Genomic DNA, 17,138 nt, shown 5'->3' on the forward strand with positions numbered 1-17,138 from the left:
GCGCCTGACGGGCGGTCCTGGGGCTCCCGTGAGGCGTCTGTAAGGGTGTTGTCCACGACATCTGGAACTGGCCCTCACAGGGCAGTGCCCGCAGTGGTTTGGGATTTGGGGCTCATAGGGTCAGAGAGCACCCCACCCTGTGCCGGCACAGGTCCCGACAACTCAGGCTCCTTGGGGAGACGCCGCCACTTGTGTGGTCCAGCCCGGGTCTTAGGTCTTGTCCCTCATCTGCAGGCTCTTGCTGGCCATGGTCGTGCAACTGTGCAGAGCCTGCATTCCCAGCCCTTCTTAGCCAGGCTTGGTGTGGTGAGGTCACCACCACTGTTGAGTGTGGACAGTGAGGGGCCTCATCACTCAGCCAGTGCAGGTGCAGGCCTTGTAGGTGCACTTACATGCAGATGAAAGTGAACCGTGCAGAAACTCCTATCTTTGCATGTGTGTGCTGATGGAACTCCTCCCTGGTTCATGCTGGTGACCAGGCGTGACCCCTTGTCTGCTGTGCCCTCTGCTTCACCCCCTGTTCTTCTCTCTGAGCATCTCTGTGGGGCTTCATCTTCATCAGTCTCTGTTGCGAGTTTTCCCGTGCTGCTGTCTGCACTGAGGCCCTGTAAGGCTGTGTGGGGCCAAGAGTGCTCTGTGGAAGGCCCTGCAGGCACAGGAACTGTTGGCAAGGACAGGCCTTCCTGAGCGCATTCCCCAGTCCAGCGCTGTATCTGATCACCAGTTACCAGGAGAGGGAGGTGGGACTATCTGTCTTCTGATCTGAGTTGCTGCAAGTGTTCTGAGGCTGTGCTGTGCCTGCTCTGCTCCTGGGGTCCTCCTGGAAAGCTGTGCTGTGCCTGCTCTGCTCCTGGGGTCTTCAGGGAAAGTGACCCTCTTGTCCTCACAGCACTTGTCTGGGAGCCACTTTGTGGGTACAGCCCTGCCAACCACGTGTACCTTCCAAGGCCATCACTTCGCCTTCCCCTGGAAGTGCTGTGCACTCGGGGAGGCCCCTGGTGCTCCTCAGACCCTGTGGATCCCTGCCTGGTGCTGGCCCTGAGGGTCTGCCAGCCTCGAGCAGTGATGTGGTGGACTAGCCCTGTTGTTACCATCTGCACGTGTTCTTTTTATTTTTGTTCCTCTGCTCCTTTTTTCTTGCTTTTTGGATTGAGTGTTTTCTAGCAACGTTTTTTTAAGTTATGCTTCTCTGCTTTGGTTTTAACACTTGCTGTACAGATGAGAGTGCACGTTTTTAGCATTTTGGTCCCAGTAGAGTCAACAGGACACCATTTCACAGGAACTGTGAGAGCTCATCATTGTGTAGATGTGTCTGTCACCTCTCTTTGCAGTACATTTTAGCAGTGCTACATCCACCTGTGTCGTAAACCCCACTGTATGACATGAAGAATTTACTCTGAAAAGTCATGTATTTGAGAGAAATTAAGAGGAAAACCATCTTGGACTTTTGCTGAAGACCTTCATTTCCTCCCGAGAATTTGAGTTAATTTGTGGTATCATTTCCCTTCAGCCTGTAGAATTTCCTTTAGTGTTTCTTGCTGTGCTTGCTGCACAAGATTTCTTTTATTGAAAAAGGACTTTGTTTCCCTTTCATTTTTTTTTTTTTTTTTTTTTTTTTTTTTTTTTTTTGGGTGCTGGGGATGGAACCCAGAGCCTTGTGCTTACGAGGTAAACACTCTACCGACTGAGCTATCTCCCCAGCCCTCCCTTTCATTCTTGAAGAATATTTTTTGATACGTTAAAATGTCCAGGGTGACAGTTTTTTCGGTCAAGACTTAAAGATGTTGGTTAAATTTTTTCTGTTGGTTTCATTGTCTGTGTCCTCTTGGGTGTGTTTTCTCTGCACCCTGGGTTGTGCCTTCCTGTCTGTGTGTCAGCTGGACCTTGTGCATGCTGTGTGTGAAGACTCTGGTCTGCTGTGGCCTTCTGAAGAGCTCGTCTGTCTCCACAGGCAGTCCTGGGAATGGGGCACATCACGTCCCCTCCTCTGTGTTGGACTGAGCTTGGTGTGTTCACTTCTTCTGGCTTTAGCTGGCCTGTTTTGGAGTTAGTATGTCTGTGTCCATCAGGGCTCAGCCTGAAGTGTGGGCAGCGTCTAAGGGCTTTCCCCTCCCTGTCCTGTTCTGGTGCACACAGGTAAGGTGATGGGAGTTTCTGGGTAGGCACCTTGGGGCTGCTGTCAGCCTAAAGCTTTGGGGATGGAGTCGGCCTGGCTTCCTTCGTCCCACATGTGAGCTGCCGCTGCCTTAGCTCTTTCCAGGCCTTGTGTGGTCACCAGCGTTTGCTCAGTTTACCGTCGTCCCTGGGGAGGTTGATCTGATTGGAGCTGCTCAGCCATGGCCAGGACCAGGCCTGGACTTTATTTTTTGTTTAGACTTTATTCTTAAGGGAGGAGTTGAGGTTGGCCTTTTATACCTTATTTTGGTTTGTGTTTGTTTCTCTTTGATGTCATTTAGCGCTTTATTGATCTGTTTTCTTCCTTTTCAAATTTGGAACGTATGCCTATGCTTGGCTTTCTTGTTTATCTGCCTGTGCAGAAGATGATTTCAGAGTTAGTAGTTTAGATCATTGCAGATCAGCAGTGTGGACCCCAGAACCATTTGCTCTTCTCTCTTGGACCTCCCATCTTCCTGCTGTGGGGCGTCTCCTTTGGGTCCTAGTGGAAGAGGCCCCAGCCCTGGCTCTGCTGCAGTTGTCCCCTGGGGTTAGTTTTGTCACGGGCGGGGCCAGTGTTCAGGGTGTGCATCCTAGGCCCCTGCCACTACCATTGCTGCGCTCAGCATAACGCCTGTGCTGGGAAAGTCCTATCTTCAGAGATGGATTTCCGTCATTGCTTCTAAAAATCTTGCCCTTTAATCTCTTTTCTCTTAAATAAAATTATGTCATCTGTAGGTAAAACGTAGTTTGGTCGAAGACCACCAGGAAGAACTAAATAAAGCTGAGCAGAAGGTTCAGCTACTGAAACAAGAGTTCAGAAAGAAAGAGGTGGAGTGGGAGCTTTTACGCGAGGACCTGAGGAGAGAAGCTGAGGAGAACCTAGCTTCCACGTGCCGTGTTCTGAGAGAAAAGGCCGAGTCTGAGAAGCGGTCTGTCGTGAGCAGGTTCTCGAGTCGGGAAGCTCGGATGAGACACCTCCAGGACCAGCAGGCAGCACAGATCCAGGCCCTGGAGAAGTCCCTGGTGGAGCAGCAGGGCCGCCTGCGGCAGCTGGAACAAGCACTTGCAGGGGACGAGGCTCTGCCCCGTGGCGGGTGTGGCCAGGAGGCCCCCGTGGCCCCAGACGGGGAGCGTGGTGTGCTCCTCCAGGGGACGGAAGAGTGTGCCCTCCAGCTGATGCAGGCCCAGAACAGGTGGGTGACTCGGGCCGTGGGGTGGGTGCAGCTGTCTCCAGAGGTGCCACACAGGCTGAGGGAGGCCCCTGGGAGGACTCACAGTGGGCGCTCAGCCAGGTGGGAGGATCTGGGTGAGGTGGGGGAGGTGTGACGCCCAGACTCTCACTCTGAAGCCACAGGGCCAGACTCGCACTCTGACAGATGTGCTGGCGACAGGTCTGGGTCCTCCCTGTGGAGCTGGTGCTCCTTCTGTGACGTTAGCGCACACACACCTTTTGTGTCTCTCTTCTGGGCGTGTTTTAAAATTTCAGCAGCAGCCAGGAGGCTGAGGCAGGAGGATGTCAAGTTTGAGGGCAACCTGGGCAACTTTGCAAGACCCTGTCTTAAAAAAATATATCAAGGCTGGGGCGCAGCCCAGTAGTAGAGCGCCCCTGGGTGCAACACCCAGTGCTGCAAAACAACAAAGAGGAAACAGCGGTAGGTCTTCAGCCCACCCTAAGGCAGGCAGCTTACCCCCGTGACGGTGGGTGTCGTGTACAGTTTTAAATATCGTTTCTACCTTCACTTGCCTAAAGTTCTAGATAGGTTCAGAGCCCCACTAGGCCTTCCCTTTGTGCACCCCAGTCTCTGCTATGGTGGTCCATCACCATTGGCAAGGGCTGTTGGGCCTGGTGCTGGCTTGGCCCTGCTGTCCCTGCTTCCTGCTCAGCTTCCTCATGCCACAGGGTGTGCAGGAGTCATGCTCTGGGCCCTGGACTTGGGTTCAGCCCAGACTGCCACATCTGGGCCAGCGTCCAGCCCCACGGGACCTCACTGTCTGTGTTCTGGAGGGCAATCTGTGAAAGACCCCTGAATGTTCATCGCACCCAGCCGGGTCAGCTAGGGTCACGTCCCTCACATGAACGTGGCGGAGTGTACCAGTGAGCGTGGCCTGTGCCCACTGGGAGCTCAGCACTCTCCTAGCGCTTGTAGTTCTTCCTGGCTCCTGATGGGATTCTGCTCCTCCTTAGAATCCCCCAGGTGCTTGTGCTGCTCTGTGGCCCTGCGAGGGGCAGGTGGCCTAAGACCTGGGTCAAGGGCTTTGACAAGTCACTGATCGAGTCTGCCCTGCATGGTCCTCAGGGATGTGTGGGCATCTTCCCTGTGGGTGCTGTGTGCCTCCTGCTGCCTGTGCCCCAGTGACTGCCCTGGCTCTGCCCCTGAGCTGCCCCTGCAGACAGAGGCCAGGGCTGAGGCTCTGATCTGAGGCCAAGTGAAGAGTGTGGCCTGGGGCTTGCAGGGGCAAGTGCAGCGTGACCACAAGCCCTACTGCCCATGCTCACCTGGAGTGTCACCTCAGGTTTTTGGAGGAGCGTCAGGAGATCATGGAGAAGTTTGCTGCAGAGCAGGATGCCTTCCTGCAGGACGCCCAGCAGAAGCACACCCACGAGCTCCAGCTCCTGCAGCAGGGACACCAGCAGCAGCTTCTGGCCTTGAGGACAGAGCTTGAGAGCAGGCACCAGGCAGAGCTGGCCAAGCTGGCGGCCTCCCTGGAGAGGGAGCAGCAGGTGCAACTCGAGGCTCGTGTGGCTGAGCTGCAGATGAAACACGCTGCTGAAATCAGTGCTCTGGAAACGAGACATTTGTCCAGCCTGGATGCTCTGGAATCCTGCTATCTGTCTGGGGTTCAGGCCATTCAGGACCAGCATAGGCAGGCTCTGGAGCTTTTGCGAGCGGAGCTTGAGGAACAGCTGCAGAAAAAGGAGTCTTCTCACCAAGCAGTTTTGACTCAGGAGTTGGAGAAACTTAAGCTAAAACATGAGGAGGAGCTTCAGTCTGCCAAGGAAAGCCTGAGAATGGAAATGCGTGCCAAACATGCAGAGCAACCGAAAGCCTTGGCCACAGAGCTGCAGGGTGTGCACCAGGTGAGGCTGACCCTTGGCCTCAGGCTGATGTTAAATGTTTCTGTCCCATTTCTAGAGCCATGTTGGCCCTTTAGCTATGCACTGAGGTTCTGGTGTGAAGGGGGTTTTAGGGAAGTCCCTTTGCTGTGGATGTGAGGCCCACCCCTGGTCATGGGTAGGCCACGTCTGCTGGACTCAAGACCTGCCTACTGCAGAGCTTCGCACGTCCTCTGCTCGTCAGCCTGGGGACTTTATCCTCCTGAATGGGCGAAGCTGCTCTTTGTGCTACAGGTGGCACCTGGGATGCTAGACCCTGAGCAGACTACACACCAGGATGTCTCCTTACTCAGGAGGGTGGGCGCTCTTGGTCCCAGTATCCAGACAGGTCCAGGAGGACAGAGCTGTGCCTTCTCTGGGTTGAATTTGGAGAGGAGTCTGATGCCCAGGCAGGTCCCCACCCTCAGGAGCTGCAGCTGCAGCTGGCCGCCCAGTGTCCACGCTTCTTCTCTGTCACAAGCAGGCAGATGCTGTGTCGGTTCACTGGTTCCCAGCCACAGATTTAAACCTGTAGGCCTTGGTCTGTTTGGCTTACAGAAGTAGTGTTCTAGGAGAACCGTAGCACATGTGAACATGTATTTTAGACCATGTTGTAACTTGATTGGTGGCAGAATTTGGTGGTTGGAAGCTTGTGGAATATTAACTGCTCTGCGCACCTGGCAAAGCTGTGGAGGTGTGCAGGGCCCTGGGTGGTTGTGCTGGGGCACAATGCCTACGGATGCCCTCTTGGCAGGAGGAGCTGGCTGCAACCCTGCGTGATCAGAGGCACCTGCTGGAGGAGGAGAGGGTTGTGGCATTGGGCAAGCTGGGTGCGGAGGCTCTGTTCCTGGAGGTCCAACAGCAAACCACCCTGCAGCAGCTGGGGGACACACACGCAGCCCTGGCCGAGGTGCAGCCACAGCAAGCAGAACAGGCCAAGCTGCAGGAGCTGCAGGCACCGCAGGAGCAGGCTGAGCGGGTGAGTGCTGTGTGCAGCTCAGGACCTGCACATTTCCACCAGAGCGCTGCAGAGCTTCTGCCTGTGGGTGTGAGAGCACCTGCTCCAGGGGTCAGCTCCGTTGGGAGCAGAGCCCACCGAGGCGCCCAAGATCTTGTGCCTTTGTGGGATTCTTGTAGTCTCTGGAGGGCAGAGCCCTGGTGTGGGCTTATAGGGCAGTGGGTGATCCTTGGGGTGTTGCCGATTTGGCAGCTTGACACAAAAGGGGTTGATGGGACTGCTGACTAGGCAGGAGTTGACCTCAGGAGGCGTGGACCTGGCATGAGGGGCCGGGTTTGGTGTCTGCTCGGCTGGCTGACAGTGCTGGTGTGCATGCAGCCTGGGGCTGATGGGGAGGTCACAGTGGCTGTGTTGGTGCCAAACCTGTGAGGATGCAGAGGGTGGCGTGAGCTGTACAGGATTGTGACTTGTGTCCACACAACAGGATGGGGCTTTTAGAAGTGTGCACGCAGCGTGGCTCCTTTAGGCTACATGTCCACGTGAGTGTGTTGTCACACGCTGTGCTGGTTTTGAGGTGGGACTTGGGAGGCTGCTATGGAGGGCCTGGCTGGGTCCCTTGACCTGGGTGGGCCTGAGCCTCAGCTCCCTCTCACTGCAGATTCGCACTGTGTTCTCAAAGAGAAACCTGCAAACAGGGACCAGATGAAGTGGAAGTACAGCGAGGCTTGTCAGGAAGGAGAGCCCTCAGGAGGAGGGGAGCAGGCCTGCAGGAAGCAGCTCCTTGCTTCTCCAGTGTTGTGGGGGGAGCTGTGTGGGAGGTTGTTTGAGGGTCCTGTGGCAGACAGCCTGCATTAGAGAGGGGCGAGAACATCTCCAAGCTGCTTCCTGCTGAGAGAGGGTGAAGTTGGGGGAAGTAACCCAAAGTCCTTGTTCTTTTATTGGGTGGGCCATGGACAGTTAAGGGCGGCATTCAGCATGTGATCCTGCATTACATGCTGTTCCCATGCTGCCTGCTGGCTGCACATGGTACCCAGCGCACATGCAAGCACACATGCACATGTGATTCTGTGTTACAGCCTGTCCCCATGCTGCCTGCTGGCTGCACACAGTACCCAGTACGCACACACACATATGATTCTGTTACACCCTGCAGGCTACAGAGGTCCCTGAGGTCAGCCGAGGACCTGGTTGACCTGCCCTGGGGTCTTCCTTCCTGGGTCTTCCTGCATCAGAAGGCTCCTGTCTTCTGACTTTCCTGAGGTGGGAGTAGAAGAGTCTGGGCATTGCCTCCTACATGATTGTTTATTTCAGGTGAAGCGTGTGCCAGAGATGATGAATTTCCACAAACACTGTTTCCACAGGGCCTTGGAAAATAAGGATCTTCTAATGTCTCATTTCTAAGCATAAAATAAGGCCCTCAACTTTGCCCAGGTTTCCTGGATTAACAGTTCATAGTTACTGTTCTTAATTGTGTGGCATCTGGACTGATTTCTAAAATTAGTGCTTAAGCTGTTTCTTCTCATGGACATTCCCTAAACGGGTGTTAGAGATTACAGAGATAAAAGGAAGCATGACGATGAGATTTGCTTTCTGTGTTTAAAAGTCCTGGAGTCGGGTCTACATATCCCCCTTGAGATGCAGCCCTGAGGGACCGTTCAGAGGGGCCAGGTGGCCACCAGGAAGACGAAGATACCTGATCCAGGGAGGTGCTGAGGATTTGAAACCCAGGTGGGGCTGGGACACCTGAGGATGCTGGCCGCCTGTCCTGGAGGCCGGTGCTTGCCCACACCTTGGCTTGCACATTGGGATTGGGAGGTGCTGCCCCTCTGTCCTGAGGCGCCACCTTGAGCTACAGACTGTGGTGGATGTGTGCAGCACGGGCCTTCTGGAGGAGTTAGGTCCTTTGGCCTCTGGAGCCCTCCAGTCACAGACAGGCTGCTTTTGTTCGGCTTACCTGTGCCACACCGAGGATCTGTATGCCTCTCCAAACTCTGTTGCCCTTGTTCATGGCTCAGCACCTCTGTTCCCTGGAGAGGTACCCAGTGCTCAGGGGCATCTCTGAGCGCTTTGCCAGTCACGGGGCCGTTTCCTTGCCCTAGGGAGTGTGCACGTAAGACAGCCTCTTAGGTGGTTGCTAGTGTGTGGATTTCACAGGCAGAAGCAGGTGGGCTGTGGGGAGCTGGGTATGCCGAGATCAAATAGTTCAGTAACCCCTTGTCCTGCCACCTGGCAGGCCCACACCAGTCCTGGTGCCTCAGTATCCAGTGGGGACTTCAGCCCGTCCTGGCCAAGTAGCGAGGAGTGCGTCTGTGGCCTGAGTCCTGCTGAGACCCTGCCTCTTCCTGCCATGCTTGTGGGATTGGGTTCCACATGGCCTTGTGGGTGCTGAGTCTTGACGTTCTCTTCTGTGGGGGTGATTGGGGGGGGCCCTGTTCTCTACCCTGTGGTCTGATCTGCCAGGAGCATGGATACTTTCTCCATTTCCCCCCAGCTGTGCCCTCAGCCATCACAGGAAGCCACTCAGGGCACTCCCTGGCACGCCAGGGCCTTTGTCCCAAAATAGTAGGGACGTGCTGTTCTTGCCATGTGGCCATGCTCTGCCCGGGCCACAAATAGTCCTACACCTGTCTGAGGAGCGGAGCTGCTTGTTAGCAGTCTTGCCGGCTGGTGCTCGCGAGGCAGCCAGGTGACTTCCAGGTGACTACCCTTTGGAGTGTGTTTGAGACCAACGTTCTCTAAAAACGTAAGCCCCGGGTTTTTTTTTGTTTTTGTTTTTTTTGTTTTTGCTGGAAACTCTCCCTTGGAGAAGCCTCTGCTGGTGATGCCAACAGGTCTGAGTGTAGAAGTGAACCCCAAGTGCCAGAGGCAACTGTGGGCAGCTGCCGCTATTGGATGACAGCCAGGTCTGCCCGTAGGTCAGCCTTGCAATGTGGAGAGGAGCCACGTCCAGCCTCTGTGGGGGCCCAGGGTCTTCCTGGCTCTTGGCCACTCCCCACCCTCAGCCCAGGTGCATCTGCCACGCTCCCAAATGACTCAGATACGTGGTGGTCTCATAATTGTGTGGGTTTTAGAAAAACCTGAGAATGACTTTTTTTTTTTGTGGTACTGGGGCTCGAACTCAGGGCCTTTTTAACAGTAACGCCTTCTCGTGACTGGCCCGCCCTTGAGAGCAGGTGGGTTGGAGGGCCGCTCCAGCTGGAGGTGGAAGGTGTGTCTGCAGAGGGGCAGCCGGGGCGGGCCTCTCGACAGCCATGCAGTGAGGCTGGCTCCTGAGGGACAGCTGTGGTGCAGAGGCCCTGATCCCAGGAGTGCCAGGCTCGGCTGCGGGGCTGGCAGGGTGTGCTGGGCGGGACGGCCTGGTGTCTGCAGGAGGCCAGCCTGCTGGCCAGTGTGAGAGTGCTTTGCTTTGCCCCAGTCTGTCTGTGTGTCTAAGTGCTTAAGCCTTGCTGGGGCAGGGCAGGCATCCACGTGCCCTGAACCGATGTCTAGCAGAGGGCCTGGGCTCAGCGTTGCCCTCTCTTGTGGACCCAAGACTGTCGTGGCTCTTTTCCTTCCAGGCCCCTTTGGAGTGACCCCTGCCCCCTGACCACGGTCAGTAATGCTGAAGCCCAGACTGCATGTGGGATGGAGTTGGGGCTCTATGGGCCATGTGGGGGTGGGTGCTCGTGGGCCCTACTTTGGCCTCCTAAGACAAGCTTGCCCCCGTGCTGAATGGCATGGGCAGGTGCACACAAGCCGTGATCCCGATTGGCACAGGCTGTGGGTGTGCGAGGGAAGTCTGCCTGCTGCCTGTTGCCCTGCCACAGAAGAGTCTCTCCTGAGGCAAACCAGACTCTGGACACTTGGTTTACGTTGCGAGATGATCCTGCAAGCCTTTTAAAGACGTGTGCGCGAGCATCCTTGTGTCCCACCGTGGCCCTCAGAGCTCATGCCCCGCCTCCAGCAGAGCTGCTGCTCTGGCATCCTGCCACCCCTGTCTAGTTCTGCTTGCTGTGGTCCTCATACCAGGGTGCCTGTGACCATGGGGTGTGTCAGCTGCACCCGCCCCCTGCGGTGCCCGTGCCCTCTGTGTGCTTTGGTGGCCCTGCTTTCCTGCCGTCTCCCCAGGTGTGCACTCCCAGTGCTGGTGCTGTTCCTTCCGTCAGGTTGTGCCGCTCTGTTGTGAGGTGGCTCCCTGCTTGTCTCGACCAGCCACTGACACCTGAACCTCACCTGTGGGACCGGCCTGCCACTCCCAGCTCGTGTCTGTGTGGTGGTGTGTCGGGGTCTGAACGTGTGTCCCCTTGTGGTGCGTTGCGCATCTGTCAGTGTGGTAGATGTGTTTATGCCTGCTTGTGTTTCCTCTCTTATGAAATACTGGCTTATGTCTTTTGCCTTTTTTCTATTAAATTATTATTATTATTGTTATTATTATTATTGTTATTATTTTGCCTGTTTCTTGAAGACTCACTGGAGTTCTTTTTATAGTCTGGATTTCTTCTGATGCGATTTTTCCTTCCTGGGTCTTTTGTGAGCACGGTTCGATGGATGGGTTTGGCTCGTTCGTGTCCCCTCTGTCCTTTGCTTCCCTCAGTCCTTCTCCAGGCTCAGCTCACAGTCACCCATGGCAGCTCCTCCCAGCGTGGAGGACCTGGGGTGGGGTCGATGGTCCCTGGGGTCCTGGGCCCCTCACGCCCGCGTCCTGTCAGGGTGTGGAGGTGCACTGAAGGTGATCTCTTGACAGCATGGAGGCCCCCTAGCTTCTGAACAGCCCCTTGTTGCTGACTCAGCCCCCAGGATCCTTGTGTAGACTGGACCTGGGTTTGCCGGAGTCTGTCACTGCTGGCCTTTTCCCTAGGGAGGCGTCCACATCCTCCAGGGCAGGGTCTGTGCAGGTATCTGTAGGTAGATCTTTTTGGGTTAAGGAAGGTTCCTTCTGCTCTTGATTTGTGATGGAGTTTTTAAATCATGAGTGGATGCTAATTTATTTGCTTTTTGTATTTCCTCATTTATTCTGGGCACGTGTGAGTCACACTGTCGCTGTCCGCGGATATTTATTACCGCCCGCGGCAACAGTTGCGCGGGTATTTATCAGTGGTGGACTGGAAACTGAGCTACTTCTATTTCTGAGCTGCTTCCTTCCTTGCTTGTTTATAGAGGATAGAGGAAATGAGGCTTACTTGCTTTGAGAGGAGAGAGAGAGAGGCTTTGCATAAGAAAGAGAGACTTTGCTTAAGACAGAGAGACTACACTTTCAAAGATCTATATCTTCTTAGTTCTGCTGCTCCTTAAAGGTGCGTCCTGCATCCTGTGAACTAAGGGTGCGTCTATCTGAGGTACTTCTTAGTGATGCGTCCCGCATACTGCGATCTGCCTATCTGTGATCTAGAGGTGTGTTCTCAATTCTCCGCTCTGTGATCTGCCTTCTGCCGCTGCCTGCTGCTTCTCTCTGTGAGCTGCTTCTGTCTGCTTGCTGCCTTTTCTTCTTCCTTTCTGCTAGTGTCTTCTCTCTGCTTCTTTCTGTTAGCTGCTACTCTGCTGTCGCGCTCCGCCTACGGCCCGCTTATATCACCTCCAGGAGGCGGAGAGTAGGGTCACGCCTCTTATGCAAAGATTAGGCAAGAAGCTAGATGTCCGAACAGGCATGATTAGGAGTGCTCGAGAACACATGCACATGCATTGTGTGCATGGGTGATAAATCACCTGAGTGTGCTTATGTCAATTACCTCCTCGCTGCCGACAACCTCTGGCTGACTGCCCGGCGCCATCCTGGCGCCATCTGCATGGCACAGCCCCCAACATCACACCGAGTGGTCCTAATATTGTATAGAAACCAACCTCCATCTTCGTGATGAGATGAACTTGAGCATGATTCTCGTGTTACACTGGACTTTATTTTCTAGTCTTCTTTTTAATGCTTTTGCTTCTGTAGTTTTTTATTCTGCTGAACCTGTAATTCCCTTTTCTTTTATGGTACATGAGTGAGAAGTATTCTCCATCCTTCTCTCGTCTCTGGAAGAATCTAGGCAAAATTGGAATGATTCGAAATAAATATTTCCTTAAAAATCCATCTATTTGAAAGTTTATCTCATGGGAAGATTTTAAAGTACTTATTTGCTTTTTGCATTTTAGTAGGGTTATTTTTATTTTCTGCCTTTAGTGCTGCTTTGTTGAGGGGCTCACCCACACTGCTTTTTCTGGTCAGTGAGCTTGAGGTCTGTTACCCCACCCCCAGGCAGGATAGGATTGGCAGGTGGACATTAACTCTGTGTGTGGCCACATGCAGGACTGGCCTTGCCCATGCGCTCCCAGCAGACGGGCTGCAGCTAGCTCTCCACCGTCCACTGAACACACCGGTGGCTGTGCCTGTACCTCTACCTTGAGCACCTGGGACACAGTTCCCTGGACTGATAGCATTAGGGTGCACTGCTCACCTTTTGTCTGCTGGTCAGAGCTTGCCACCTTGACACTTGAAATCCCTGTTTGGTTTTCCCAGACACCTGTGTCTTTGTCTTGGTCTCCTCAGTGGTTTCATAGAAGTTGTTTTTTCTGTTTCTCTTCCACTACACTGCATTGCAGTTAGCTTCTGTTCCCTGCATGAGGAACGCTGGCCTATTTTCAGTTTCTGATGTCACTGTGGGTCCCCCCCCCCCCCGGCCTCCTCACCCAGGCTTGGTACCCCGTGGCGGGTTGCCACGGGGTGGAAATGGGTGCCAGCTATGAGCTGTCACAGTACGTGACTTCTCACTTGGTGGCCATTTGCTTTTGGCTCCTCCTATCTCTTCCTAAACTGGATCCTTCTGGCCTGTCACTGTCCTGTCCCTGCCTTGTGGGTGGGCAGCCACCCGGGACGTTCACAAGGAAGGCATGTCCCTGCCTTCTCAGCCTGATGTCTCCGCCCTGCGCACGGCCGTGCTTGTGGCCTCCTCCACTCTTTACTCCCCCGTGTGGCAGGTGCCTGCGTGCACCTCAGTGAGTCGGTCCTGGGAAGTCCCTGTCACCGGTGACTGGCGCAGGGCAGAGACCCTTGGATTGAGGGCTCCAGCTGGTGTATTTATCTTCTTGTCTTTTCTAAGCTATACAGAAAAAGTGGCCAAGGTCTGTGGCCACTGCGTGGTTGGGGCAGCCCCAGGGAGCCCAGGACAACTGGTGCCAACCCTCCTCCCCTCCTCCTTGCCCCTTCTGCTGAGATGCTAAGATTTTTTTGCCTGCTTGGAAACTAATGGTTATTGTGAATGACCAGATGCAGGGATTTTATTTTGAATTATTATTTGTGAGGTAGTTGGACAAGTCTATCCCTTCCTTCTCCCGGTGGCAGTGCAGGTTGGGGTTATGTATTCTTTTTTTGTAATTGATGAATAATGGAGGGAAAACACCACGTTATTGATGTTCTCTGTGATTGCCTGTGTGCACCTTCAGCCATGTTGTATTAAACAGCCTTGGAAGCGAGGATGGGCTTTCCCTGTGGGCTCTGCTCTGACTCAGTCACCCACTGAGGTTCGGCAACTTCTCTCTGCAGCTGAAAGGCCAAGTCCTGTCCTTACACCGGGAGGTGGAGGAGTGCCGGGCTGAGCTCGAGAGGCTGCAGCAGAGGCGCGAGCGGGAGAACCAGGAGGGCGCCGCCCTCGTCTCCATGCTCAGGGTGGACGTGGACCTGTCTCAGAGTGAAAGGTCAGCACGTCTCCTCACCCCACTGCCTCCTGAACTGCGTGGCCATGTGGCTGCCTCCCTGGACCCAACGTGCTCCTGTGGGGCTGCAGTGAAGGTGGTCTGGTGGACAGAGACCCTGGCTGCATCCTCCTTCAGCACCAAGAGCACTTGGGAACATGCAGATACCTGCATACCTGCCCCTTGCTTTGTCAAATCTTCGTGTTTTACCAGATTACACAGAACTTTGAAGCCTGGCACAGTGGTGCACGCCTGTAATCCCAGCAGCCTGGGAGGCTGAGGCAGCAGGATCACAAGTTAAAAGCCAGCCTCAGCAACTTAGCAAGGCCCTAAGCAACTTAGCGAGACCCTGTCTCTAAGTAAAAACTAAAAAGGGCTGGGGATGTGGCTCAGTGATGAAGTGCCCCTGGTTCAATCCCTGGTACCAAAAAATAAACCAAAAAAACCCATGAAGACTCACGATCCCACTTCCTCCCACCTAGACTCAGTTTCCTGCCCTGACAGCAGGAAAGTCTTCCATATAGCTTCTCAGAACGCACAGGCTCAGGGTCCAGCTGTCCTCTGCATGCTGAGGCACTTGCTCGCGGGTTGCTGGTTGGCATGCAGACTGCCTGGGCACAACTCTGCCTGACTGGTCTGCCCTCTCAGGGGAGCGCTGCGTGATGCCCTGAGAAGGCTGCTGGGTGTGTTTGGAGAGACGCTGAAGGCAGCCATTGCCCTGAAGAGCCGGATCGATGAGCGTGTGGGGCTCTTTCTGGACCATGCAGATGCAGGCCAGGCCCCGCCAGCAGGTGTGAACACAGGGTGGTGTGCCTGGGGGCCGGGGGCACCGGGGAGGGGCTGCCGTGTCAGGACACTCTCATTCCCTGCTGGTGCCCCCACTCAGGGAGGCGGGATGGGGCCAGGGCAGAGCTGCCTGCTTCCTGTGGGGCTGGGTTGGCGTCCCCTGTACACAGGCTGGTTCCATGGGCTGTGGGCTGTGGCCTGCTGGTGTGCTCACGTGCTCACTGGCGGCATGTGCAGGCATCTGAGTTTGCTCATCTTGCAGCTCCACCCCTTGAGGAGATGTGGTCAGACGCAGCCTTGCTGGAGTTGGACAGAGCTTTGCCTGAGGGTGCAGAGGTATCTTCAGTGGCTGAGATCAGCAGTCACGTGTGCGAGAGCTTCTTCATGAGCCCTGAAAGTACACTGGAATGTGAGCAGCCGATCAGAAGAGTCTACCAGAGCCTTGGCATGGCTGTGGACGGCCTCTTGGAGATGGCCCTGGACTCCTCCAGACAGGTGAGGCCTGAGGCACACCAGAGGCTGGCAGTAAGAGTGGCTGAATGGGGGACATGGTGACGTAGTTCAGCCAACAGCAATGTCACTGCTGCTGTGGGTGCTCTTCCAGCACTGAGGACACAGGATTCCAACGACCAGACGCTGTTACCTGTGAAGGACAGCAGAAGCACCTGACATCCAGGACACTTTCTATCCCCTTTCTACTGGATGTTGGGACAGACACTCCCGAGTGTCTGGCCTTGGCGTTGATGACCCTTGCTGCACCCAGCAGAGTTCTCAGGCACACCCCTCCTTTAGCGGGAGCCTTGTGCACCGATGTTCTGGAGGAGGGAAGCCTGCTGTGAAGGACACGTGGAACTCGGGGTTTCATTGAGATCCAACAGTTCTGCTGCTTGGACTTGACATACTGTCGTGATCCCCAGTGAGCTGCACTGAGATGCCAGGAGGAAGGGGCTGACTTTGTTTCCCCATCAGAAGAGGCTTCAGCCAGGTCGAGCCCGGCGGGTGGATGGGCGCGTCCGTGTGGAGCGTGGCTGTGGGGACCTTTCTCTCACTGCCCCCCCTGCAGCTCCACCCTCTCAGGAGCTGGGCACATGTGGCCGAGCGGAACCAGAGGGGGAGTGTCGAGTGCAGCTCGAGGCTCCATGGCGGCAGTTTTTACCAGGAGCCTGCCTGCAGAGGGTGTGCGCTTCAGGTGGGCTGCGGGGAGGTGCTGAGAAGAACAGACGTGCCCATGCAGGGGTGGGTCAGATGCGGCCTCCCTACTGGGCCTTGGCTGCAGGCAAGGGAGCAGATGGCTGCAGCAGAGGGTGCTGGATGTAGAAGACGTGGTGGCCTCTGGGCCCTTTTCAAGACAGAACCAGAAGGTCTCCTTAGAGAGGCCAGGGCACATCTGTAGCCCCAGAAGCAGCCAGAGTTGTATTAACTGATAGGGAGACTGAGGGATTCTGCAGGGGACACCTGGCCTTGGGTATCCTGAGTTCAGAGATGCACTGGGCCCTCAGCCTGCGGATGACCTGGAAGCCCTAGGCTGGGCACACATGCTGGGGAGAGCTGGGGAAGAGGGGAGGGACCCAGGGCCCAGCCAGAGGGTGGACAGCAGGGGAGACTGAGGAGGGACCATCAGCCACATGGGGCACTGCCCTGGTGACATGACCCGGGAGCCGGGGGGGCAGTTTTGCACCTGGTGCCTCGTCCTGCACTGGCTCTGCCTCTGTTGATGGCCATGGGCCTGGGGTGGAAGCAGGTTCCTGCTGCTGTGGACAGGAGCTTCGATTGTTTCTGATATGCAACTCTGAGCCTCAGATGTGTTTCAGCAGCTGGAGGAAGCTCGTCAGATTCATTCTCGCTTTGAAAAGGAGTTCAACCATAAGAACGAGGAGACGGCACAGGCCCTCCAGAAGCACCACGAGCTGCTGCAGTGCCTGAGGGAGCAGCGGGCAGCCAAGGCCGAGCTGGCACTGGAGCTGCACAGGGCCGAGGGTGAGTGGGCTCCTGGGCCCCTGGCCAGGGTGTGGCCTCCTCGTAAAGGCAGGCACAGCCTTGCTTCAGGGGTTGCTAGGGAGATGGGTGGGTTTTTTGTTTGTTTGTTTGTTTGTTTGTTTGTTTTTGGTAGTAGGGACTGAACTCAGAGGTTCTCTACCACTGAGCCACATCCCCAGCCCTCAGCCTTCCCAGTGGCTGGGATTACATGTGGGTGCCACTGCGCCTGGCTAGGAGCAGCATTTTAAAGAGCGACTTGTATAACTTGGAGCACCAGTGGGTGTTTCTTGAGGAGACAGTGGCGTGTGTGACTGAGGCAGTGGTTTGGGTGCCCATGTTGCTGGCAGTGCCGTTTGAGGACCGAGGGCCTTGGAGCCACAGCTGAGCACCAGGTGCTGAGCTCTCCGGCTCTGCTTGGGTTGTGGTATGCCTTCCCTCCTGGAAGCTACTGTGCTCTGCCCTGGCGCTCCTGTCACAGCTGCCCCGTCTGCTGGGTGGGTTGCTGGTGGTGTGCTTCTC

General features: G+C 55.4%; 1 protein-coding gene across 12 annotated transcripts in view; it reads left to right on the plus strand.

The window, feature by feature from the left end:
* The window catches only part of Pcnt (pericentrin), a 91,829-nt gene that overhangs the window by 32,445 nt on the left and 42,246 nt on the right, over nucleotides 1–17,138 (plus strand). For 8 of the 12 annotated variants that reach the window (XM_047565152.1, XM_047565146.1, XM_047565151.1 and 5 more), the window contains exons 13-19: nucleotides 2,893–3,350; nucleotides 4,672–5,236; nucleotides 6,006–6,230; nucleotides 13,708–13,859; nucleotides 14,505–14,647; nucleotides 14,905–15,137; nucleotides 16,454–16,619. In XM_047565152.1, the coding sequence (XP_047421108.1) occupies nucleotides 2,893–3,350; nucleotides 4,672–5,236; nucleotides 6,006–6,230; nucleotides 13,708–13,859; nucleotides 14,505–14,647; nucleotides 14,905–15,137; nucleotides 16,454–16,619 (1,942 nt within the window). The remainder of the gene's footprint in view (nucleotides 1–2,892; nucleotides 3,351–4,671; nucleotides 5,237–6,005; nucleotides 6,231–13,707; nucleotides 13,860–14,504; nucleotides 14,648–14,904; nucleotides 15,138–16,453; nucleotides 16,620–17,138) is intronic. The other 4 variants (XM_047565147.1, XM_047565149.1, XM_047565156.1 and 1 more) reach the window with 1 other exon arrangement.

Source organism: Sciurus carolinensis, chromosome 9 (assembly GCF_902686445.1).
Source record: "Sciurus carolinensis chromosome 9, mSciCar1.2, whole genome shotgun sequence".
Taxonomy (NCBI): Eukaryota; Metazoa; Chordata; class Mammalia; order Rodentia; family Sciuridae; genus Sciurus; species Sciurus carolinensis.